Source organism: Folsomia candida, unplaced genomic scaffold (assembly GCF_002217175.1).
Source record: "Folsomia candida strain VU population unplaced genomic scaffold, ASM221717v1 Fcan01_Sc018, whole genome shotgun sequence".
Lineage (NCBI taxonomy): Eukaryota > Metazoa > Arthropoda > Collembola > Entomobryomorpha > Isotomidae > Folsomia > Folsomia candida.
The window spans coordinates 1,514,974-1,542,226 of record NW_019091210.1 but is presented as its reverse complement, the minus strand read 5'-3'; the positions used below and the strand labels follow the sequence as shown (position 1 = coordinate 1,542,226).

The window sequence follows — 27,253 nt, the reverse complement described above, 5'->3', positions numbered from 1 at the left end:
ATTTTCCAACCATGCTCACAATAGATAGATTATGTGTACTTAAGTATGGAATTACAAAATTCTATCTGAAAAAACTCTGCCAGATCTTGTCTTTATTTTTCTGAACGGACATTAGTTATAGCATGAAATATTAAACATATATGCATGCGTCACATCGAATTATTAGTGAATTGCCATGCTGTCTTGGCAATGGGAGGGGAAACTAAATAATTTCCTGTAGTACTCAGAATACGGGTATACATATTTATCAGCACTTAAGCATTCTCATTTCCGAAACATAAAATCTCATTACGACTAAATGGTCAACATATCTGCAAATCTATGTACATAAATAACACACTGGACGAACCGAAAGTTTTTTTGCTAATAAAATAATTCTCACATGTCAAAATTTGTTACTTACCAAGCCACACCTTAGGTACTGTATCACTAGTATTAGGTAAATCATAACTGGTCTGAGTAATATAAACATGTATGACTCTACATACACACATGGTAATAAAGAATATTACATTTTTTAGTTTAGTATATGTATTATAAAAACTTTATCAAGAAACAAACTATTACCAATCTAGTAAGAAATTATTACCAAACTAATCCTTGTGTGGAGGCAGTATACGACTCTAACGGATTTGTTAGTGCAGGATAGATAAAGTTTACGTGATGTAAGTAAATATATTCCACGCTTTTAATATTCTTTTCTCATATATCAGTACCAAAATTCATATATTTTTACCCTGGCAGGAAATCTAGAGGGATGTCGGTTTTGTCTGTCGTTTTCATAGTATTATTTCTATTCGCGTCGGCCGACACTTTCTGGTCGATATCGGATTTTTTCGAAGGCTACAGCATACACATATTCTCCTGCAATAAGAATAAAATTAACCCTATATTTCCCAACATAAATCGTCTCTACGATACTCCAATCATCATAAATTATCCAAATTGTTACGACTCATCTCACCTCAACAATCATGATTCACCCCAAAATCTGCATTTTGGACGGACTTCTCACAAATTCGTTGCCATAATGGACGCATCGGACAACTCTCTAGAAGACTTCGAGAAATTGTGTTCCTTGGTTAAACCACTAACACCAAAATATATCTTTGTGCATGTTCAAAATTCAAGAAAATTTGTTCATCACGTAAAGAATTGGGATACCTGGTTAACAATTATACACTCCAATCATCAACCGGATCGAGTGTACATCCCATTCAGTGGACTTCACTCCCAAGCCTACCTCACAATCAAGATAGGAGAAGAATTATCCCCAAATATTCTCGACAACGCGAGACAATCCTATTTTAACGATATGAGACATCCCAAAATCATCCAAGATATGGGACTCGACATTTGGAAAGACGATCAAAAACCTGTCGAGTGTGTTCTTCTAACTACCCGGGGAAAACTCGGAATCCCAAGATTCTGTCTGTATTCAATCCTTTCCCATAAATACAACTTGACGACCGTGCATACCTCTAGAATTGCTCGATATGAAGATGTCATTGGTTCGATCATGTTTGACGTAGGGTTAACTTACAATTTAGACGAGTTGGATAAGTTTGCCATTTATCGCGTCCAATTTGAAAAATTCTTCTTTCAAGTAACGACTCAAACCCGGACCATAATTGGGGGCAGTTTTGCCTCGTTATTTTCCCCTTTTGATTTGACCACGTGGTTACTTACACTTTTTGTCTGTGTCGGAATCTCTCTATTCAAATCGAGGGGGAATAAGGGACACACTCGCGCGAATCAATTCGTATCCATTCTTACCCAATTTATTAACATAGTTTCCCTCCTTCTCGGTCAGTTTGGACCTGGGCTGGTCAAAATTTTCGATAAAAGACTGCCCGCTCTTTCATTTCTGACGTTCTCCTTTTTCGGGAGTTACATCCTCATGGAGAATTTGTACAAAGGGTACATCTTCGCTGCTTTGACGGTTCAAAGTACGCCCCACGTGCCGGACAGTTTTTCCGCCCTGGTCGACTCAAGCATTCCGATCGTATCGTATCTTAAGGTGGTGAAGAATCGTGACACACCATGGACACAGTTGCCATGTGCTCTAAGTGATAAAATCATTCTGGAAATATTGCCAAATATCGATTTTAAGTTTGCCGGTATCCTGACCAAGTTTAATGCCAGGCTGAGTTGTATTGCGGAATTGGACAATGTTTTTTTCCAAGCCGTTTCGAAGTCTGGGGCTTTACCGGTACAAATGAATAGGTGGCTGGAAAACGTGGACACATTCGCGGTGGCAGACACACTCACTATATTGCGAATATATTCCGACATGATGAAAGTTCTGGGGGGACGGTACGTCGTGAAGAGGCTGGTCGATACTCCTTTTCATGAAACTATTTTGACCTTTGGGGAACCAAATTTTGTTCAGGGTAAGATCTACAACGTTTTTGGAGGGCTGGTGGAAAGCGGGATTTTTAAGCGGTTTGAGAACTTAGAAGTGTTGGGGAAACAGTTGGAATTCATGGATGCGCAAGGAACGGGTTCAGCGACAAGGAGGAAGCTTATCGCGATGGCGATGTCTAATGCGAGGGAGGAGGTTGACGTATTTAACGAGGCGAACCCGGTGTCTTTAAATACTGTGAAACACGTCTTTGCACTTTTTGCTATTTTTTGTGCAATTGGAGAAATTACATTTGTCGTGGAGGGTCGAGCTTTGATTTTTCTTGGAATTCGTTTTTTAATCAGACCAGCCGTCAAGGGGAAATATATAAAGAAACGCTACCGTAGTTCCAAATCAGAAGCTTTTCAGAATGGAAAGATCGTTACAAGTCTATAATTGAGCAAATCATGTTTACGACTTATCAGGTTGTAACAAATAAGTATTAAATAAATTTCACACAGTCAAATTTCTGCTCGAATCTGTCTGATTTTATGTAATTGTGATTCATAAATCTATTAATCACGGCATTTAGATCTCACTACCCACACTTGTTTATATAGTTTTATTTAATATTACATTTTAAAATCTTCGTCCCCATCAACATGAAATAACTTGCTGCTTTGTTTCTAGCATTCATAATTTTTTGCATCTTCCAACATATCACTCTGACCAGTGTTAAAATTACAACCCGACATTCAACTAGAAAGCATACAAATGACAGCTACACTACTACAAGACAAATATAAAATAAACTGGTAACACGTTCCCTCATATTCATTCCTTGATGCAATAATTTACCACTAACTTTTTTAGATCAAATTCTATCCCTTACTTTTCTACCTCTAATTTCTTCCTCAAGCCTTGCATAAACCCCAGCTTCGATAAGGAATTTATAATAAAGAGGGACTTTTGAAGACCCCGCATGACGAAATACCCAACCTTACTGATTTGCCTTTAAGATTTGCTTAAAAAGTTTTACTAGGATGGGCTCTACTCAAGTAGTCGTATTCTGCATTTACCATATTCGACTTGGAGATTAGTTCGGTTTTTCCACAATTTATTAAATCTGCTTCAACAAAAGTATCCAAAACTTTTAAATTTTCAATGTCGTACTGCAAAATATCACTGAAATTTAAGTATGTAATTTAAGTTTGATCGAATCATAGGAGGAAATGAGACTGCAAGTCGTTAAAATAATGGGCAACTTTGTCCAGTAAATCATTTCTCTCGAAATCAATAACGAATAAAATTTGTAAATTTTTGCAATTCTCAGTTATGTACAAAATAGATTAGCCAAATAAATTCACCAGCCTCGGAAAAATATCCTAATATCTGGTGTCTCAGGGTACACGAAAAGTGGAGACAGATATTTGTAGGAACGATTTTCCTTTCATCCACCTTGCAACCAAACCACTAAACCTAGCCACATCAATGAATTATATGCATAAATATTTGCAATTACAAAATTCGCTTTAAGCAAGGATATTAATTTTATTGTTATTGGACATATTGGAAGAAGAAGGTTGTCGATTTCGTTGTATTTATTTCTGGACAAGTTTAATCTCTTTGATCCTAAGAAAAAGCTATGATCACCTCGGATTAGTTTATTTATTTTCGAAATGTGTTGCTCATACAGTCAGGATCAGTGTGTGTACATTACATAACGCGTCGCATTTCTACTCTAAAAAATCAGGTAACGATAATTACCAAGCGGTGACTATACATATCTATGTGACTCTATTAGTACTGATATGGTAATAAACTGATAGTAAACTTATTATTACGCTAGTAATGTTTTTTACCCCTGATTAGTTACAAGCGCTCATTAATCACTAGGTAACTAATGAAGGTTACCATGGCGGTATAGTAAAATCTAGTTTCCGCCTGGTAAATGCCTTATTCTCTGATTTTTTAAAGTGTAATGTGTTTAAGGAAGAGTGGAAGTTTTCCTTAAACCAATTTATTTAGTTAATCACCAAAACGTGATATGTAATGTGAGACACAAAGTTCTTTGAGTTTGACTAATCCGAATGTGTAAATGTGTAAGCGTGCATATTTATGTATGTACATGCATACGACAACGTGCTCATACGTATGTAAATATGTACATACATACCTATGTACATTTAAGGTACTTGCTAACACGTAAATACGTGAGTAAATTTTAAATTTTATACCCTGTCAAATACGCAGTAAGTTAATTTCTGCACGAAATCCAGATTATTTCTATCAAAAACTGCAACTCCTTGGACATGCGAATTATAATTTATACATAAAATGGTTAATAAATTTAGAAAATTTCATTAAACAAATTCACTTATTTTCAATCATGCCGTGACAATTGGCACCTCTCAAGGTGTCCACGTTGTATAGTTTGGCATTTCCTGGGATGAAATAACTGTCCCAGTAAATTCTGGTCGGGCGGGTATCCAAATAGTCGTCATATTCGAGGGTTACCTTGTAGAGGAGAGGGTGTGGTGGCATGTCGCCATTGTCGCATTGTTCTTGGAGGCAGGTTAGAATCGCGGCCTCATCTCGGCGCCATGGCGTTACGTCCGTTTTGGGTGACAGGGGGAATATGTTGGCTCGCGTGTAGCCAGATCCGCCCAAAGTTTTTGATAAGATTTGAGCCCCGATGTCACCTGGTTTTCCGAGCTTTTCGGCGTATGTGTGCATCATGTTGGTGACTCCGGTGCCGGCACGGGGATTGGACGGGGTCAAGTGAGCAGTAATGGATTCGGTGCGGGTTTTGTGACCTTCGATGTACGACACGCCGTGGGGGAAGTAGTATGAAATCATGGTGGGTGGGAGTAGATATGTATTTGGGAAGAGTCTGCAAAATTTCAAAAATTGAGATATTTATTCTATGACTTTTTAAAAATTTATGTGAATCATAATTAAGTAAAATTCATGGTAAGTGATTAAGCAGAATGTATGCATTTATTGACATTTAAAAGTGAAATATATGTAGTAAATTGATGCAAGGACTTCGCAAAATTTGTAAAAGCTCAAAGCTATGCAAAAATATGTAGTAATTAAGAATTATGATTTTCACTAATATTCTCTATATAAGGAAAAAATTATTCAACTGGAAATTCACCATTGGAGTATTAGAGTTGGATATTTTGTTACAAATTTAAATCTATGAATGCTAAATTTGAAATGTTCAATCGAAACTATAAAATTAGGTAAATATCGAGCCTTACAAGGGTTTGAAAACCAATGAGAGAATCCTTCACATTAATCCTCAACCCGTCAAAGGTAAAAATTGAGATTACAGTTGAATTTCCAAAAGTACAAATTTGACGTGAATATTCGTAACGGGGAATGTTTGACCTTTCGATGGCGAGAAATGTGCAGATGAATAAATTATTCTAAAAATAAGTCTAATAAAATAAGTCTACTCCTGGACTGAACCGGGAAGCAACTGGACCAAGATTACTTCAAAGAAATAAACTTATCATTTACACGCATTCGAGCCATGCAAGGGCCCGTACATTAAGAACATGAAAGATTTTGACCTGTCACAACTTACTTGGATGCATGCCGTAAACCGACAGGAATTAATAATGTATGTAAATGATGGAATTTCTTGACATTCCTCAAATGGATGACATGCTTTACGTATGGTCCTCCGAAGGACGAATTGAAATCTGACCAGGTTCATCTTGCTTAGGATTAACTGGAAGTGTTATTTTGCTGAAATTTAATCTTCTGTTAGTCAGCAAGTCGCATAATTAGTAGAGTTGTGCTTATTAGCATGCCCATATTCTGGCAATAGCACTTATTTAGGAAATTATGGCACGCCTATTTTCATAGCAGCTAAATTAATTACTTGAGGAGGTTAATTTGGCAACAAAGGCAAGCAAATTAGAACCACGTCCTAATTTTCGTAATTTCAGGCATTCACAAATTTCTTGTCAGTTGTCGTGTACATTGTACAACTTTAATCGGTGCATTATGACGAATGTGCATTCATACAAATGATGCGCCACTGGTCGGTCGGTTTTATGTCAGCTATAAAAGTAGGGCATGATTTCTTGTCGGATGGATAAAATATGTATGTACATATGCAAAAAAATTATTCCGTTGCAGATTTTGGCTATTTATTACTTACTCCAATTTCAGAGACGTCATACAGCTGCATACGAGTCATATTTATATAGTAAATATCAATTAGATAATTGTAGTGTTGAGACGAAGGATAGTCAAGTAACAGTAACCGTGACAACCGGAAAAGAGGTCAGAATGCAAATGCACGGCTATACGATTGTATGTATACGATTTGAGATGAGTACGGGGAACTTGAGAAATTTGAGACGAATTTACCTAAAGAATTGTGTAGTGCTCAATGAGTGGACTACAACCAAGAACCATTTGCACCCGCCACACCCACAAAAAAGAGTGGTGTATGTCCATGGCGGAGGCAAGTCTTTAATATAAGCATTTTATAATGCGAGTATAGTCGAATTTTTTGTGCTGGTCAGCTCATATGCATATTTTGACTCGTTCGCGAGAGACAGTGTTTATTCAACATGGAAAGCCCATATTGCAGAAAATGGGTACAGTGAGATTTATGTAAATGAGGTGACACGCAGAATAATGCCACCTTACTTACTCACGACAGTTATATTTTGTTTCAGTTTCAATGAATTTCTAAGAAATTTCTATTGATTTTGATGGAGAGCATGGCTGCCAAATTGGCTGGTGAATTTGCGAAAATCCAAATTTTCCAAGTCATCTTGTTATGCATAACAAGGTGACAAATTGATTGCGCATGCTCTCTGTAATCAATTTGAATGCGAGGTATTTGGGAAGGTTGCCGTTTGCGTATGAAAATCACCATGTATTGATTGATTGATTAATTAAGTAATTAAGGACGGTCCTTAAATTATGTCACGCGAGTAGGGGGTCCAAGGATCCAATGATATCGTGACACATGTTAAAGGGGGTAGGGGGTAGTCAAGAACATCGCGATTTTTGCGTGACATAATTTATGGATGGCCCCTTATGAGTACTTCCAATTCGATATACAGTACCATTGAAAATATTTCAGGAGTTAAAAGTGTCCAGTTCTGGAACATGGACGTCATAGAGAATGACTTTTCTTCCCATATTGAAGACCTCATCTTGCACAGTGGTGGATTTAAAAGCGTAGAAATCTCGGGACGTGTGGTAACTCGATCACTCAGTAAAATATTTTCAAGCACAAATGTTCAGTTTTCTAATAATTCAGGTAACGGAAATCGTGGAACGAATGCGACCCATTCTTGAAGCCAACGGTGCACCTATTAATTTTAGAGGAGGCGTTATTCGTAACGAAAAATAACTGACTGGAGTTTCAGAAATATGTAGGTAAAGCCTCCATTTTTACATCGTCACAGCATGCAACGGATACTTCTATCTCCTACATAGAAAGCTTGCATGCAATTTTCTAACTGGATCGTAATAAGATTCTAAATTCTAGAAATTTTGGAACTTTATAATAAATAATTCTGTTTATATAATACATACATATATCCTCCGCTACTCGTGTAAACTGATTTTAACCTGAATATTTTTTGAACTATGTACGGGTGGCATTATCCGCAAATCCTGTGGGGATTTGCGGATGGTGCCATCCGATCAATCGCACCTCGTCTAACGCACCCCACCATTGCCACCTCCGAGCAATCGCACCCCTGTGGATGCCACCCTTTATCAATCACACCCCTAGGAGTATCCCACCCCCAAAATTTTGACAAATTCTCAGGCACAAATAAATAGGTAAGTATAAATATGCGATAGGTTGCTGAATTTGTTGGGGTTCTAAAACAATGCTAGAGACGAGTGAGATTTTGAGCCACCGTCATCGTTTTGTATTTAAATGATGGACACATTGGACACAATCCTAAGAATTCATGAAGGACTTACACATTAATCCTGCTACTAATAAAAATAAAGTAAACGTGTACGTATGTATGTACGTACATATTACATGTGAAATTCCTCTTCTGAGAGGTACCTGACGCCTGGACAGGATGCTAATTCTGATTCTTCACCAGTACGTATTTCCCACCTCGATAAGACAAATATCAGAACATGACCAATTTTGGTACGATTCACATAGTTCACCCTCCATATTTACAGTGTACCAATATATTTGTAGGTATGGGTACATATGTACATACATATTTGCGTTTAAATTGTGCCAGAATCCTTCAATCTTACTACTAGACAAACAAGAATTACGTACGCTTTCCTTGATCCTATGCAACAATGCTTATTTATCATTAGAGTGAAAACTATTCTGACTATTATCTGATTTATGTCAGGAATCCACAGATTTATGTAACTCAGCATAACTTTTATACATAGTTACTTTGTATTAAATTTCATTATGGAACGTTATTTACCACGTACAACTGAAGTAAAGAAAGGAGTTGGAGATTGCCCAACATTGCTTGGTAAATGGTAAGGAGATAAAGCAAGAGACTGGTCGAAATTAATGAGCGTGACAAAAGTCAACACTACAAAACTACTGACTCCTTTGTTTCATAAAGATAATACATCTTCTTGGTAAAGTTGATTCCGAATACATGGTTAGGCAGGATAATTACTATGATTAGCACAATGCACGCTTACGAAGAGAAGAAAATAAAACAAATAAAACGTACAAATGTAGCAAACAAAAAGCACTACTTGGAATTTTCTGGACGGGATTTCTGGTTGACTTCGCATTTAAGGTACATTCTATTTGGATATTACCCTGCATTTTGTACACATGAAACTTTAACTTCAAGTTAATTAGGTTGATAATTTAACCAAAACCTTGAATAATAAAGGGGAATTTTATGAATATCTTAACATTATACAACATTGTAAATCTGTATACGTAGTTTCCCAAATTCTATATTAAAGATCTCAACGTCTTTGTTCACTTGCTTGCTTACATATTATCCTAACGATAAATTATTTTTAATTGTCTAATTCTTAAGAAGCGGATGACCAATATGCCTACATTATATCATATATACATACATAAATGTACATTTTAGCTAGGCACTGGAACTTTGTCCACAGGACCGATTATTACGATAGTGAATTACTTACAAGCTTAGCACAGGAAATAGTAATAATCGGTTGAGTAATTCGACATGCAGGCAGTGAAAATGAAGGTCTGTACGTTGTATTTATATTTATATGCACTCTTAAAAATCTGGCTCCATACTGGTATTGATTTCGCAATAATTCCCTACCGGATTGGTAATAATTTGTTTCTGAGTGGTATATTGTTTATTTTATTGTTGTTTAACTACGACAGTACTAACCGGTAATGTCCGTTATTACCGCGCCGGTAGAGTTACATAAGTGCTCCGGTCAGTAATGATTTCATACCAGTTTTCTAAGAGTGTGTGCATACATATATATGAATTATGATCAGAGTGTGGATATGTATTTATTTTCAACCTTTTCATTCGATCACGGTCATAAGTTATAGGTTTGTTCCCTCACTCCTATAGATAACAAAAATTCCAAAATATTTCCAATATTGTAATCGTTTTCAGATACAATAAACAAGGTCCCTAAAAAGGGGAAATCTTAGTGAGGGAGTGCAATCACAACTAATAAATAAAATTAGATTGAAGAATTTTTGCACCACCGCTCTCGGTACCATTTTTACTGGATGCAGTATAAATTTTTCTTTGCATACGCATGAATTCTTAGTTTTATTGAATAAATTGAGGAAGGAATACATTTTTACTGTGTAGTGAACGAGAAGTGGGTTAAATTAACTGAGGTAGATATGTAAGATATGATGGCTAAATAATTATGAGCTACGTATTTGTTTAAAAAAATATACAAATTTCAATTTGATATATTAATTTGGCTACTCTATGCAAAATCATCGAACCTTTTGAGGGAGCAAGTGTTCTATTTAAACGATTAATGCTTCCAGTAAAAATGGTACCGAGAGCGGTGATGCAAAAATTCTCCAATCTAATTTTATTTATTAGTTGTGATTGCACTCCCTCACTAAGATTTCCCCTTTTTAGGGACCTTGTTTATTTATAACTTTTAATTGGGTGATTAGATTCTCCATTGGATGACTGCATTGCACTACCCCGTAGTTTGGCCCGGAATAATTTTATTGAATGCTGGGTGTTTAAAATTGAATAAATCCGTCATTTCTTAACCGATTTATATCATTTTGGTCAAAATGTCCGGCCTAGATTACTAAACACCAAAAGACCTGATCTGGAGGTGCAAAACCAACAACAACAATTTCACGCAGTTTACCAAGCATGTTACAGAAGCAACGATTAGTTGTGCTGTTTACAGTTTTGAATGCAATTTGTTTTCAATTTATTAGTCTTGCGTCGTTGTCAATGACAATGATTCGTAGCACGAGCAGGAATTTCTGAACTTCAAATTGGAATAACTAAGCCAATTCTTAACGGATTTTGATATATTTATACTTAAAATTTTCGGGATAAACTGCCCTACAATTCGTGGGTATCAAACTGTTGATAAAGTTTGCTAGTAACTAGCAATAATTACAAATGTGTTTCTAAGGCTACATTTTTGCCCATAATTCCGGTCAAGATCACGTAATCGCTTAGTCGGATCAGATCCCGTTTCTATATTATGTAACAATAATCGGTGCAAAATTTCATCAAAATCGGTCGAGAAATGACTGAGATATCGCAGATGGTCACTTTTTTGGGGTGGGTCAAATGCATACTTAGTAATTTCTTTCGTTGTTAGGTATTTGCCTCACTAAGAAAAATTGCAGCATTGATGAGGAAGGGATATCTTCGATGTCAAGGTGGGGTCGTTTACGTGGAGGGCGTCTTGTAATGGGCTCGTTTCGTCTTCCCTTTCTTTCATTCCCAGTCGTCCCCACAAAATTAGAAAAATGTTTACTCCACCTGGACAGGCTGAAGCGAACTACATCGATGTTAGGAAGGTTTAATCTCAAAGCCACGTCCCCATATAGTGAGGTTCCATGTTTAGCATGTACGTTGTGGTTATCAGACAAGCTAAATGATGTCAGGATTTCTTGATGTCTTTTCCTTTGAAGAAATTCCTGTAGAAGTTTCACAATAACCAAATCTTTAGAATAATACTTGTTTTGTTTTTATAATATTAAATTTTTGTACCAGATATGACGTCTTCACAAATTCACGTAGATATTCTCGGTTTGCTCGAGTGTTTTGCAATCCGAGTTTTGTTACAATATTTCCGTAGAAAGAATTAGGATCCGGTACTACATAATTAGTTGGCTTTTGTTTTAATTCATCCTCAAGTACTGAAATGATCTCCGAGTCTCGCAGTCCAATGAATGGTGTCAAAGGTGACAAACACGTGGACTCGGTACAGTTAACTTCCTATTTCGAAAATGAGATCAGTTTTAATTTCATCACTTGAATTTTGTTTGTATATTTTTCTTTACTTCGATACAAAATGATATGACTTCTTTCAAGAATTTTCGTGCGTGGAATGTATTTTCTTCTCCTAATTTGATTAGAGCCATTCCATACACCGATTTTGCTTCGCAATAATTTTCACCTCGCAGATCACCTCCAACGGCATTGCAGAGTATGTGATACGGAATGTTGAACGCCATTTCTTATGCTGGTATATGTATATGAATTGCAATCGTCAGCATGCGACGGTAAAAGTTGGGCGGTTGCATAGGTATAGACTGGCGGGTGGAGCTGTTTTTTTAATTAAAGAGTGGCGGGTAGTGCTTGTTGCACAAGTAAAGAGTGGCGGGCAGTGCTTGTTGCACAAGTAAAGAATGGCGGGTAGTGCGGGTCGCCTAAGTAAAGAGTGGCGGGTAATAGAGTTGCCGCGGGTAGCGAAAATGCTACCCGTTACCCTCCCCGCTACCCGCAGCACAACCACCCGTACCCGCACGGGTACCCGTTCGGGTACCCGTTACCGGCTACCCTTTATGAAAGTTAGGTTAAAAACTAACCAACCTTCAGAATAAATTTTTATTTAATCAATTATTTGCTCATTTAGGTTGATTAGTAGTTTGAGATATGTAATGCTGTGCAACGAACGAATATCATAATTTGCTAGATGTAATTAGCTATTTCTGAAATTAAAATTATTAACTTTCAATGGAACCTTTTTCAAGCCTGATCGGGATTTCTTAGCGAATTATATCAAGGGAAGCCAAAAAACCAAGCCAAAAATTAGGAATTATCACTTATGTATCTTTCCGTTGAATGGCCTGTTTAAAAAAACTATTGGGGGGACAAAGATCAAAGTCTACCATGGTTTTCGTCCAGTGAAAGAAAAATATGCAGAACATTAAGTTAAAAATTAAACTTTGTCGCCAATAGTTTGTTCAACGTGACCATTAACGGAAAGATAAGTATCACGCGATTCCTAGTTTTGGGCTTGACTTTTCGATATACTCGCTAGAGAATCTTGGTGTAGCTTGAAAAAAGGTTAAATTTTTAGTTTGATTTTTTGAAATTATGATTTAAAACGGTTTTATTCAAAAATAATTGCCTCCAAGTAAAATTTTTGTTTTCAATCGGATTCAGATTTTTCATTTTCAAAGCACAAACTAAGATCTCCTCAGACCTACATAATACACAAATACAAGTTAAATGATTACTGATATTTGAGAGCAGACAGATTAGTTTGAGATTAGCTTGAGAAACAATAATTTCTCCGCATTTTCGGGACGTGAGGCATATTTGAAGAATTATTTGGGGCTGAGAAGAAGTATTTGGGGCTGCCCAAGGCTTGTGTGGATATCGAAAAGACACGCTAGTTATAATCTCTAGCTTCTGGCAAATGGAAAATTTTGAAATCGATAAATAATAAATTTACGCTTTTCTTGGTAACTGGGCTAACTTTCTACTAACTTTCTTTGTGAACTGATTTATGTCGAAAATTAAATAAAAACTGAACTACCCGTTACCCGTGCGGGTAGTTCTTGCTACCCGCAGAGAACGGGTACCCGCAAGTATGGTGCGGGTATGCGGGTAACGGGTAACCGACCCGTTACCCGCGGCAACCCTAGCGGGTAATGCTGGTTGCACAAATCAAGAGTGTCGGGTAGTGCTTGTTGCACAAGTAAAGAGTGGCGGGTAGTGCTTGTTGCACAAATCAAGAGTGTCGGGTAGTGCTTGTTGCACAAGTAAAGAGTGGCGGGTAATGCTGATTGCACAAATCAAGAGTGTCGGGTAGTGCTTGTTGCACAAATCAAGAGTGTCGGGTAGTGCTTGTTGCACAAGTAAAGAGTGGCGGGTAGTGCTTGTTGCACAAATAAAGAATGGCGGGTAGTGCGGGTCGCCTAAGTAAAGAGTAGCGGGTAATGCTGGTTGCACAAATCAAGAGTGTCGGGTAGTGCTTGTTGCACAAGTAAAGAGTGGCGGGTAGTGCTTGTTGCACAAATAAAGAATGGCGGGTAGTGCGGGTCGCCTAAGTAAAGAGTAGCGGGTAATGCTGGTTGCACAAATCAAGAGTGTCGGGTAGTGCTTGTTGCACAAGTATAGAGTGGCGGGTAGTGCTTGTTGCACAAATAAAGAATGGTGGGTAGTGCGGGTCGCCTAAGTAAAGAGTGATGGAGTGGTGGAAGTAAAAGTTGCAAAAGTAACGTAAAACGGGCGGGGCGGTAGCATAAGCAAACAGTAAGTCTTTGATTTGCTACTGTTTCTTATAATGATGTCATTCAAATTACGATTTGGTTGCAACCAGTGGCAGCGGAAGTGTGGGGACGGAGGCTAGTCACTCATTTTGTCATCTTATCTAGCTCTACTCATTTTTATCCTTCTTCTCTCCACGAGTGGCCGTGGAAGGGTGTGGACAGAGGGACCTTCCCTCGGTTGTTCGATGTCCCCGTCATCTGCCGCCACAACTTCCGTGGCCACTGCTTGCAACTGCCTTTTGTCGTTTGCTCCACCGCGCCAAGGACTAACGGACCAAAGCCCAGAAAGGCCGAAACCTGACGGACTAAGGCCCAGAAAACCCAAGGTGAGGTGGAGGAAATAGTCGCATGCTGACGACGCTAAACTTCGTAAATCCAAAATCCCAGGTGTAAAGGAGTAAGACAATGACCATGTAACGCAGTTTAGCAATACTGTTGCATTTACAATTTGAATGGTTATTTTGTGGGAGTGTTTTCTAATTCTTGTGTTGTTAGTCTTGCGTCGTTGTCAATGACGATTTCTTCAATATCTTACTTTTAATTTCTGAACTTCAAATTGGAATAACTAAGCCAATTCTTAGCGGATTTTGATATATTTATACTTAAAATTTTCGGGATAAACTGCTCTACAATTCGTGGGTATCAAACTGTTGATGAAGTTTGCCAGTAATTAGCAATAATTACAAATGTGTTTTTAAGGCCACATTTTTGCCCATAACTCCGGTCAAAATCACAGAATCGCTTAGTCGGATCAGATCCCTTTTCTAGATTATGTAACAATGACCGGTGCAAAATTTCATCAAAATCGGTTGAGAAACGACTGAGATATCGCAGATGGTCACTTTTTTGGGGTGGGTCAAATGCATACTTAGTAATTTTTTAGTTGCTTGGTATTTGCCTCACTAAGAAAAATATTTCCCGTATTATTTGAAAAATTTGTAAATATTTAACACATTCTTTCAAAAATACAAATGTTTTGCTATTCAACTATGTAGGATAATTTTTTTTCCATAGAAGTTATACTACAAAAAATAAGGGGCCTTACTTACATATATTCTCAGAAACTTAAATTTTTATGAAGAGTTTTTTTTGTGTCTTTAGTAAATATTCTGGCGTCATTGTCGTAAATATTAAATGCATATGTCAGTTAATTTTCGTAAATGTATATCCGCTCTGTGATTCTGAGTCAGGTAGATGGTCCTGTAAAATATATACAAAATATTACAATGTATCCAGATTATGCAGACAACCTTCTACAATTAGGATGATAATTATTTATATGCAGGTTACGGGTTAATCAAACAATTTACGCACTTACAAAGAGATAATTAAGTCTTATCATCAATCAACTTCAGTTTAGTGTGGTCATTTTAACTAAAAATGCATAAATTTAAATGTGAAATCTTATTATAAGTCAGTTGTTCATTAACAGCTTTAAATAAAACATCTATTCATACTTCGGTTCAAGAAAACATTCCTGGATTTCGGCAATTTCTAAAATTGACTGGAAATCTAATACATTTATCAAATCGTGTTTTTAAAATGGGCGGTGAAAATATAGGTAAATAAGCTACTGGTTTACGAGTAGATTTAATAATTTTTATTAATTATAATTTGATTATTTTTTATAAAGAAAAATTTAAACCTAATAATTAATTATAATCAAAAACTCGTCATGATTCTCTAATACTTTGCTCTACCGAACTATTTTTAAAACTTTCGGTAGTGTACGATACTGATTTCATAATTGCACCTGGTAGCAGATAACTAAAAGTTCTATGATTTCGTATAAAAGAAGAAATATTTTCAATCAGTTTTCACTTTCTGAGTTTCTGGACGAAAAACAAGAAAAATCTCTTTTTAACATTATGGATGATAAGAAAAATTCCATAATTTGAGACAAAAATAAAAACATTTAAAAAATTAACTTTGTTCTTTAACTTAAACTAACAATGCAAGTCTTTTGCGTGTGAAACTCAGATATCAATGGGACTCATTTAATTTTTTTCATCACGAAAAACAAGCGCACCCGTATTTTTGTATTTATCCAAATGCGCCAATTTGAGCGCTAGGTGCGAATTTTGAACTGTTTTCTGAGATCTCGGTTCTTATACATAAATGCTGTAAAGACAGTGATCGAATTTGACGGTAACCGTGGGCCCCTTTGCATTGTTTTTCATTTATTATAATGCAAGATGCTGGGCCCCCTTATTAGATAAGATATTAATAATTATTTTTAGCTGTGTGGTAACAAGTGATGCACATTTTGGAATATTAAGCGAAGGAGTAATACGTACATATTTGAAGATATTGGAAGCGAGATGTCAAAAGCCGATGTTAACTTAATTTCATAACGACGTTTACTTGAATGTTAAGGATCATATTTATAATTGTATACAATATAATTTGTACATATAACACAGATATTATACACACAGATAGTATATACATATTTATGGAGATGCATAAATCAGCACCTTTAACTTCTGGGTCCGAAGAATATTCGATCCATAGATCGTGGGCTTTGTTGGCTGTAAATCTTGATTCAATCTTGGCTCGCACGATGTTGGGAAATTCTGAATTCAGTTTAATTTCAAAGATTGGAGAATTGTTCATGTGCAGATTAGCGTATCTCTTGGCCAATCCAATCTGATACACTCCAAGGGTAATGTCCTCTAAATCGTCAACGGAAAGCTTCGGGAATTTTGGAAATTCTTTCAGCGAGGCTGTCTTCCATTCCTTAGTCCGGCGATCCATCTTCTCGTCCTCCACTCGCTTTTGTAGTAAATTCTCCTGGTCAGCAAGTCCCAATGCTCGTTCGGCTATCTTATCATGCTTGGGTGAGTGGGTGGAGAGAGGAGGGCAGAAACAGTTAATAAGGGCGCAACCAATTCTGAAGAACATGGGCAGCTTCTCAAGGTATCCTGCAATTAATCGCACAGTGTAATAACTTTAAAACTTGTACCAACATACATTGACATTGGTACGCATAAATTATTACATAGACTTACCTCCTGGAACCGTCTCTCGAAATAATTTGAACTTTTTCTTGATTCTTCCATTTACTGCCTCCACCAACCATCTGACCAACGTGACCCGTCTTGACTCATTTCCTTGCGAAGTGGTGAATTGTTTATCATCGGTGTCTAGTAGTTCCGGCATATGTGTGAGGTGTCCAAGGCGAAGAAGAGTCTGAATCACGTCTATGAATCCCTTGTCCAGAATGTGGTGATCGCCCGGTTTCAAGTAAGGTGAATCAGGTGGCAGCTCCGACAAGATGGATTTTAAGATCCCAGCGTCGTTATTCGCACCTGCAATTAAAAATTACGGATTATTTGACAATTATGTAACTTGCAATGGATTATACATTTTGCTACATCTTCCAGCTTTGCCGCTAAAATACACTTACCATTTGCATAATAAGGACCACACGCAGCCAAGATATACCCTGACGGAAGAACTATCATGAATGGTTTGATCAAATTGCGTTTTTTCTGCCCAGAATAAGTTAGTTTCTGCAGGTGAAAATCGGCCGGCTTTTCAATATAAATATAGGTTCCATCCATGATAAGAAACAGCTTAGTTGGGTCTTCTTCTTTAAATAGCTTCGAGTATATGGGACGAGAGTGGTCACGGAGGGCTGCTTCACGGGACAAGTGTTCAAATCCGAGGTATTTCTTGACAAAATGGTTGTCTAGCGCTGTAGCGACTGCATCAATGGTCTCACTTACGCATGATTGATTGGGGATTCCAAAAAGACTGCCCAGCACTTTCTGCATACAAGAGTACTTCAGCATTAAGTATTCATTCTAATAAATTTTGCGGTAAGAATAAATCTTAAATATTAATACCTGAGACAAGTTGTGGCGAAGCAGCATAAGGAAGATGGCCAACGCGTTTCGGACACTTCTGTTGACACTGTTATGTACATGACCGGATATTTCTGTCAGCAGCGAGTTGAACTGAATTTTCGAGAATCCGACAAGATTTGGGTAATCGTCCTTCTCCACGTCAGTTGGATCGTCGAAATTATAACGACGTCTTCGAGCACCTAACTTGTTTTTATTGCTGCTGAGATCCAAAATCCACTGTGCAAGCTCTTCATCCGACATCAAGACACCATGTTTAGTTGGGATGATCAACTCTATCGCCTCATCAGTGAACAATTGTCTCTCGAGGTGCATAGCGCAGCAGCGATTGTCATGTGGTATGAATATTTCTTTCTCGGTCCAAACTTGAGTGATGGCGGATTTCGGAATTCGCTTTCTTCCAGAAGGGTTATTACATATAAAGCATCGCTTCTGCGTGGATCCAACAGAGTCGATAGTTGGTAGTCGCCGGGATTTGGTAGACGTTGAGTTTGACATCGATATTTGAGAGATGCATGATCCGTGGGCCTGAGAAGAAAGAGCTGACGCCTGTGAGTCATTTCCGGTAGTGGTCATCGTGATAATAGTTCCCTGAGTGCTCCATTGTGATTCGATTTCGCTTCTGCTACTTATGGATATAGCCATTGAATCCTTGTCGTGCCATTGAGAAATTGCGCCATCGTCGAGTGCAGTATCAATATCTTGTCCACCTGGTAAATGATAAGGTAATTACGATATTATTGTCATAATTTAACATGCTGGACTCACCGTCTAAACGAAAGTCGTTTAGCTCCATCTCCAATAATCCATACTCGAAGCGGTCAATCTCTTCTCCCCCAGCATAGTCGTCGTGAGCCCCACAAAAATAGTCGTCGTCACCTCCATCTTCACAACCCCGACAGTCATCTTTCTCAGTTCCACGAGAACTATCTTCATCACTACGAACTTCCTCCTCAGCGCCACGATCACCGTCTTCATCACCGCCACGACGATCTTCCTCGTCAGCGCCAATTGCAGCGTCTGCATCACCGCCACGACGATCTTCCTCCTCAGCGCCACGATCACCGTCTTCATCATCGCCACGACGATCTTCCTCCTCAGCGCCACGATCACCGTCTTCATCATCGCCACGACGATCCTCCTCAGCGCCACGAACATCATTCTCTTCTCTTCTCATATTTAACCTGGTTCGGCCAGGTAGAATGACACCCTCGTCCATTACTTGAGGTTTTGACCGTCGGAAGTGCTTCGTCGCTTCATCTTTCAGTTGTGAGAGAATCTGCATAAAAGGTGAAAATTAAATATAAATATTACTAAACTAAATTAAATATTGATTGTACCTTGACGTGGCATGCTTCGCAAATGACCTCAGTTTTGTGCGCCTGCTCCGAATTTTCAAAAAGTCGACTGTACAAGGGCCAAAGTGCAGGAGCTCCAAGTCGATGGCGTTTCTGATTTGACTTAATCCGTCTGTGACAGTCCTCCAAAAAACAGGTAGTGTGTGGCATGATTGAAAAAAAATCAGCAGGATTTGTGGAAAGATCGATCGAGTTTTTTTTTATTTTCAAATAATAATAATGCAGAAATATGAAAATACAACTCCGTTTAGTTACCTCTAACAACGATGCACAATGCAATAAATTAAAATGCATGGGATAGTATGGCAAAAGTGGTGGTGGTTAGCCCTAAAATAAGTGATGACTGCAAAATGTCCCACTTTTTGTTTAAAGTTAAATTCAATCGTCAGAATGTGCAGAAAATTTTAAAACACATTTCAGAAATGGGACATTTGGCAGATATCATTTATTTTGGCTCTAAAGTTGCTCATGAAATTCGATCACTGTCTTTCCAAAAATTTCGGGAAAATTGACATGGTTCTCCGTTGTAGTAACTAATTTATTGAAATTTGTTGCAAAGGGAATGGTCAGCCATGTGCAGTCTCGAATGAAAGCAGTCGGATCACCTCGTTGATGTTCATCTCGTATTTGGTTCTCTTTGCGCACTTCTTTTACAGTTCATACTTCTCCAAGAGGAAGAAAGAAGTGTGAGAAAGGATATGTATTCACATTTGTGGAAATTAAATAAATTACTGTATTCCCAACCAGCTTATATTTTTCTGATTGAACATTGAGTCACGAATAAAATACCATGCAATATTGCTTGTCCTGAAGTTACGAAGAAACATGCTATAAAGGTTAATTGATTCTTAACCAACCTGGTACTACATTTTAATACACTCCTAGCAAAATTTTATCGAATTATTACCAGCCTGAGTCAATATATTACGGGCATTACCGTATTCAAATGAAGTACACCGTAGTGGCCGTGACGTGAGAATTTACTACTAACAAACAAATTGTTACCAATCCGGGAGGAAGTTATTAACAAATCTATACCCGAACCGAGTGTAAAAATATTTGATTTATCTAGCTCTTTAATCATCCGTACGTTGCGTTCAACATTACATCAATTATTCTTTTGTACACTAAAATATAAGAATCTTTCGCTATAGCAAAGTCCAAATGCGTAAAGTGTTTCGAGTCTACTTTGATACATTCTTTCAACGCGTTTTTCGGAATTTTCGACACCATTTTTGCAATATCCTGCAAAAAATTTATTAGTCATTTACATATGTATAAAACAGGAAACCAGAAATCAATGCACTAAATCCACGCACCACTGAACTTTAACAGAAATTGAGAATTCTAAGAAACTGCGCCACTGACAGTCACAAAATTCCCCTTCAACATTATTTGAGTGAATTTGAGACTGACATTGGTGTAGTTTCTCAGAAATATCAATTTCTGTAAAAGTTCAATCCTGCGTGGATTTAGTATAAATAAATTTTAATATGCATATATCTATTATATATTTTACCTGTGGTTTTGCAAATACATCATTTGCACCCCAAAATACGAGTAATGGGCTGGAAATATTGTGCATGTCATAACAGGGCGGACTACTTCGGCCATACCGTAATTTGTTAATTGCTCCAAATCCGTAGTTAAATTGACAAAATTTATTGGTTTTCATCAATTGCAAAAGATGTATGTACGCTTTGGTAGACGTGGTCACTGGGAAGGTACCAAGTAGGTGACCAATTGTGGTCTTAAACAGATAAATATGTATTTGCACAATTTCTTGATAACAGTCAATTAATGTACATATATTTTCGTAACATACATAATTTCTGTGAGGACCGTTATATCCAAACCTTGAGAAAAAAATGTTCGAACATATTCCTGCGAAATGAAAAGTTGTCTTTAAGTTTACAAATTATAGTAGATATTTATTGAATGTGATCTGTACATAGGTACATATGTATGTACACTACACATGTACTCTTATTTTATTTGCTGTAAAATCTCGTGGTAAACAGGTTTCCACCTGCCCCACACAGTTCGCACCCAATTCCATTCAAAGCTTATGGCAACTTAAAACTTTAGACATAGGGTTTTGAATGGAATTGGGTGCGAACTGTGTGGGGCAGGTGGAAACCTTTTTACCGCGAGATTTTATAGCCAAAAAAACAGGAGTATGTATGCATACTTACCGCATGCATATTTTTCATTGGAACAAAGATGAGCTGGTGATGACCCGAACAGTAGGTGTGTCTCAATTTCAGGGTCTAGTCTACCAGCGACAAGTGTGTTCGAGATGTACTAGAATGTAATTAAAATAATTCCTTCCAGGGATACATAACATTAAATGAGTTTTTCTGAACATTTTTTGTTTGAAATTCGCTTGCCTGATAGTAATTCACGAAATTCAGGAACGGTTGAATATACAAAGCAGTGTGACCTAGATAAATGGAAGGGCCGAGTAGAAATGCGGTAGCAATGCGCGGGTTGTATTCTGGTCGCTCGGCGAGCATAACCGCCAGCAGAGTGGCACCCATGCTTATACCCACGAAATACATGGACTGCTGTTTCGTGATGTCTGTAACGGTTTCAATGACGGCGGGAATGTCGAATATCCCCATCTCGTGAAAACTAAAGAGAAAAATATAGAGTAGGGTAATACCAATACCCCCTTAATAAAAAGGGGGAATGGGTGGGTAATCTACTCAATTAATAGATATGTAAATACATACTCTAATTGCGTAATGAACTAAGGTTAATCGATTTACGAGTAATGCACATATTGCATACCTGAAATCCCAATATTTCCAATTATCCAGTGTCATATCGGGGTTTATATGCCCTTGAGAATAGCTATTTCCCCGAGAATTGGCAATATACACGTCAAACCCCGAATCGGCTAGTAGAATTCCTAAAAAATATCAATCAGTCACGTCAATTTTAAAATACAACCGTTCACTTATTTACAATTCGCCACCAAATATTTACGTATGTATAGAGCAACCTAGACCAAAAAGGGCGAAACCATTGGCAAGGAGCCCATGTTGCAGTATTACAGCTTTTTTGACGACGCCTTCCACCAAGGGAGACTTTGGGCTGAAAGGGATTCGATAGAGGCCTAAAATGTAGCCATCTTCCGTAGTCACGTTTATACGTTGTACCGGATATCCTAACCGGTTGAGACGCTGGTCCTGAAAAAAAGTGTCGGATTTGTTTATTAGGCGGTAACTCTAGTTGTTAATTAATTATTTCATAAATTTACAAGAGTTAAACCAATCAGAGCTCGGTGTGCTTCAGGGTCCCGTAAATCTTTGAATCGTTGGTGACACTCGCGTTTGTCTTCGGGCGACATGGTCCATCTCATCTCGGGAAAGTCCTTCTCCCAAATTGCATTATCCACAAATCTCTGTCTCAACGGGGGGGAGAAAATGGACAGCAATATCTGCACTGGAAGCAGGGTTGACTTCATACTTTCAATTATCTAAATATTTCAAAACTTAATTTTTATTATTATTAGAAACAAGTTATGCACGTGGTAATAATTCATTACTCAGAGAAGGGGATTTACTCCAGTTTAATTTATTTGTTTTGTGAGATGTGTATAAGTATATGTATGTACATAGTGTAGTCATAAGTTTAGAAAATTGTGGTATTTATTATTGGGACGAATTGATAAATTTATGAATTTCTATATGCAATTTTAATTAATGTACGTACTAATTGCAAATTACATTAATGTTCAAAAAACAAATTCCTTTCAAACTTGAGATCCATACTGGTCACGTATGTATGTAGTTGGAAATCTATTTAAGCAAACTACCCAATCAATTATGCAATAAAATTTATTGTAAATGTGTACATACATGCAAATGATGATTCGTGTATGTACTTGTGTTACTACTCCTGCAATGTATTATACAAATATGTATACAAATTTATATAAGGACTTACTCCTTAAATACACATGTGCATTCACGTGTACGATTGAGGCACAAATGCAGTTATTGTTTAGCTCATAATTTTGTGATCTTTTCGCCCTTGAGTTTCCAATGGAAGACAGACAAGGAAAATGTGCATAAAGCATGTTACAACTAAATAGGTGAATTAAATTCATTGAATTTATGTATGTGCATAATACGTATCCGCAAATTTTTACGTTTTGCATTATTAATAACTAAACATGATTTAATTAAATCCATACTGGAACAGAGTTCCACTTCTGGTCGCACTTTTCATATCTCTTTATCTGATGTTGCAGGACACCTTTTAAGACTTCGAAATAAATGGAAGGAGATGCATACGAATATTTGTTGTACACAACTTTCTTCAAATTAAAGTAAATAGCTATTATTAAAAATTGATAAAAATTGATTGTTGTATTATTATTATTATTATAAATTATATTGTTAAATATTTATACTATGCTATATACAAATTAGTTTTTGGTTTCATTTAAAATAAAAGGCTTTGTCTTCTCCAACCGCTGTTATGCAGTTTTCAATGTTTAAAAGTCTTATCGAAGTTGGTCGAATCCCGCGTATCCGGCGTCGATCAGAACTGGAACTCTGATATGTGCTAATGAGAAAATAGACTAAACAGAAATCCCAAAAAGTTAAATATCAGCAATGATCGTGGGGGAAGTATGCGAGATGTTACACAGTAAAATTTGTGTATCCCTTTATAAATAAATAAGTATGGAAATAACGAGGTAATTAAATTCGTGTATGCACTAATTGTAACACCAAAGTTTAAAAATGTTTTACATGTTACCATCACGCATTTTCCTCCTCGATAAACCAAACATTAACGGTTGACCTATTTTACCTCGTTTTAAATAGTTCATCCTGCATGCAAAATCTTTCGAAATTACTTCTGGACAAGGAAAACACCAGTCTTCATTTCCATGCATGAACGCGTATTTATCAGTGGAGCGCAAAACGTACATGCCATGTCCATTATTGTGCTGAACATACATATTTACTTATGTCATGCTTGAATCCACATATTTGTGTAACTCGGCCTCATATATTTATATGCATATTACATTTTATTATTAATTATTAGTCTTCTCCGTCTTAAATTAAATTTTAGTTACACTCAAAAGAAAATCGTAACCAAATCAATTCCGGGCGGTGTCACTATGTGACTTAACCGTATCGGAATTAATTCAACTACGTGCGGATATAATATGCTTCACCACAGCGGAATCATTTGTTAAAGCGAAGGTAACAGTATCTACACCGTTCGGGGACGACTGTTTACACGATGCCGGTGCTGGTTTGTAACAGGACAGAGTTAAAATTAACACCGCCTTAGTGTAACGTTTGATTCCCTTAGGAGACGATTTGAAATTATATAACCGGCATGGTAATGTTGATCGTCACAGATTCTGGATTTATTTAATCTTTCAAATTTATAAAAATTTACAAAATTTGTAGTAATTGTTACACCGTATACATAGTGGGGTCATAAGTTCTCGTGAATGCATTTCCGGTAATAAATCCCAAAGTATTAGAGCTATCTGTTCGAAATTTTTATGGATTAAGAAGCTATTAATATTGTTTAGAAATCATAACTTCTTTGTCAAGATTTCGTGCACGGGCAATTAGACAAGACATAACTCGTGACGGCCACAGGTTGATCGTGGTACGCGCCAATTTTCGTGCCAAAAGTATTTCAGACTTTTCACCGTTGGCAAAAAATTTAATAGAAAAAAAGGCCAGATATTTGTTGTACAGAAGTCTGACATCCGTTTAAGTATGCGGAAGTCAATACGAAGTCATCACCGTGGTGTGCATGGGAGCAAGTTGGCTGGAGAAATGAAATCTCTGTTTTTTATCGCAAAGGGTACAAGTTGAAGCCAAGAATTATTTTCAGAGTGTCCTAAAGCCAAACGTTAATAACCTGAACCCTGGACCCTCCGAAAATCGACATTGGACCTTTCAACAAGACTCTGTTCCTGCGCAAGGTGCAAAATTGTCCAAAACTGGCTTCAGACGAATTTTCATGACTTTTTTTCATCCGTAGAACGGTGCTCAGTATCTGCAGACCTTAATCCCCTAAATTATGACTGGTGGTCAAAATTATAGGTACAAGTATGCTCTAAATTTCACCCAAGTGTGGAAGGGCTGAGGTCGCACTTACTGAAGATCTGGCGCTTTTCCCAGGAAATCCGTGCGTGCCGCGATCGAGCAGTTTTCGCCACGACTTATGTCTTGTACAAGCCCGTGGAGGAAATTGTGAAAACGAAGTTATGATTTCTAAACAAGATTAATACCTTGTTCATCCACAAAAATTTCTATCAGAAAGCTCTAATACTTTGGGCTTTATCACCGGAAATGCATTCACGGGAACTTATGGTCGGACTATGTAAATACAATCTACATATTTCATATATAAATATTTTTAAGTAAGTACATACTTACATACAGGATCCGCTACTAACATGTGAACGCGGTCACTCTTGAATTGCTCCGAAACGGGTTGGAGTTTCGGTTCCAAATTTTGAGCATAGCGACATGTGATTGTTGACTAGGGCTGAGCAAAAAATTAGCTCTCTAGATTCAAAAATGACCCTACCATTGACCTTAGAGTAAGAGGGTACCATAAAAACACTTTCCAAACTTAATTCTTCGTACACAGACATACACTCCAAATAAAGTTGAGTAAAATTTGCGATGACACAACTGGTTGTGCAAAATTTACTCGACGAAGGTAAAATTTACTCAAGGTTGAGCTAAAATTCCACAACGTTGGATAAATTCTAACTTTCATGGTGTAAATTTTACTCAACCAGTTGTGTCATCGCAAATTTTACTCAACCTTGAGTAAATTTTAATCAAATTTATTTAGAGTGTAATCAACTACTTCAAAACTCAAGGACAACAAGTTTCGAAAACAGGGATACATAGGGTACTGATAAATGAAGGTCAACAACGACAAGCTCGTACCAAAGGACAACCATCATGCCTCAAACCCGAGTCCGAAAAGTGCTAATTCGGCCAGTGCTTAAGAAAATTGACCTATTGACCTCTAAGGGCAACTCACCACCCCAGAGAGCAGTGGCACGTCTAACCAAAGTGTCATAGATTAGTGTGCGACGAGCAATTAAAATTTTGCAGAAGCAAAAAAGAAGAAAAATCCGAGTCCAACAGCTGACTGAGAAGCATAAAAAAATCGTCGTCTGACCTGCAAAAAATTTTATATGAATTACCTGACAAAAGATAAAAGTGACTTTTTAGTGTCGTTAGATGAAGAATTATTTTCTTTAAAGATACCAACGGTCAGAGAAAAATTTACTGTACAACCAAAGAAGAAAATAATTCCAGAAGATTGACCATCCCGCACACGGAAAACTTTTGCAACAAGTTCATAGTGGTTAGTGCATTATCTGGTCGTGGTGTCCTCCCACTTATCAAAGTTTCTCAAAAAGTGAAGGTAACTGCGAAGTACTATATTGACTTTGTTTTAAAACCGCTTTTGGAGATTCATGTCCCAAAACCATATGGCAAGGACACAAAAAAATTGATAGTTCATCACGACGCAGCGTCATCACACACCGCCCTTTTGACCCAGGATTACGCCAAGGACCTGAAAGCTAGACTCGGGATAACAATCATCTCAAATAGTGAAATGCCTGTTAAGTCACTCTATGTAAGTCCCATGTATTTATTCGGCTTTGGATATCTGAAACAAAATCTTTTCTCCGCCACCCAAAAACTTTCGACGGAGTTTGGAAAGTTATGGGAGACGAGTGGTCTAAAGTTGACTTCGCCATGGTCAAATCAGTGTACAAAAGTTGAAATCGCCGATACCGACTTGTAGCTCGAGAAAAGGGCTTTCACATAAAAAATGTTCGGGACCTGCACTCCAAGCCGTTCAACCAGTAATTGAAGGTCATAAACGTTCACGTGTTAGCGGCGGAGCCTCCGTATGTGCATACATAAATGCCATAAATTACTCA

The 27,253-nt window shown here is 37.4% G+C and overlaps 1 protein-coding gene, 2 long non-coding RNA genes and 1 other non-coding gene across 5 annotated transcripts; 1 reads left to right on the top strand and 3 right to left on the bottom strand.

Annotated features, from left to right (window-relative positions):
* Positions 1 to 62: 62 nt before the first annotated feature.
* On the bottom strand, positions 63 to 6,434 carry LOC118438085. The gene is made up of 3 exons (XR_004836591.1): positions 5,611 to 6,434; positions 965 to 5,237; positions 63 to 864 (listed from the first exon to the last, which is right to left on the bottom strand). It is a non-coding gene; the product is annotated as an uncharacterized LOC118438085 (long non-coding RNA).
* A 10,185-nt stretch (positions 6,435 to 16,619) lies between these two features.
* On the bottom strand, positions 16,620 to 19,183 carry LOC118437952 (zinc finger protein hangover-like). Of its 2 annotated transcripts, XR_004836504.1 has the most exons (3): positions 18,698 to 19,183; positions 17,072 to 18,639; positions 16,620 to 16,984 (listed from the first exon to the last, which is right to left on the bottom strand). XR_004836504.1 is itself a non-coding variant. In XM_035857550.1 (2 exons), exons 1-2 carry the CDS (start codon positions 19,146 to 19,148, stop codon positions 17,870 to 17,872), a joined length of 1,221 nt encoding a protein of 406 aa, XP_035713443.1. In that variant the 5' UTR covers positions 19,149 to 19,183; the 3' UTR covers positions 16,620 to 17,869. The 2 variants fall into 2 exon arrangements, 1 of the variants encoding a protein (XP_035713443.1); XM_035857550.1 differs by having other exon boundaries at positions 16,620 to 18,639.
* LOC118437953 lies at positions 19,094 to 20,077 on the top strand. The gene is made up of 3 exons (XR_004836505.1): positions 19,094 to 19,219; positions 19,302 to 19,423; positions 19,847 to 20,077. It is a non-coding gene; the product is annotated as an uncharacterized LOC118437953 (long non-coding RNA).
* Positions 20,078 to 20,162: 85 nt separating this feature from the next.
* On the bottom strand, positions 20,163 to 22,944 carry LOC110857436. Its single transcript, XR_004836506.1, has 3 exons — positions 21,483 to 22,944; positions 20,807 to 21,171; positions 20,163 to 20,532 (listed from the first exon to the last, which is right to left on the bottom strand). It is a non-coding gene; the product is annotated as an uncharacterized LOC110857436 (transcript).
* Positions 22,945 to 27,253: the final 4,309 nt, after the last annotated feature.

Bases quoted from the DNA above. Each gene is read 5' to 3' on its own strand.
- LOC118437952 (XM_035857550.1), bottom strand. From the start codon at position 19,148: ATGGACGAGGGTGTCATTCTACCTGGCCGAACCAGGTTAAATATGAGA. The intron at 18,640-18,697 runs GTGAGTCCAGCA...ATCATTTACCAG, and splicing joins AAACGACTTTCGTTTAGACG to GTGGACAAGATATTGATACT.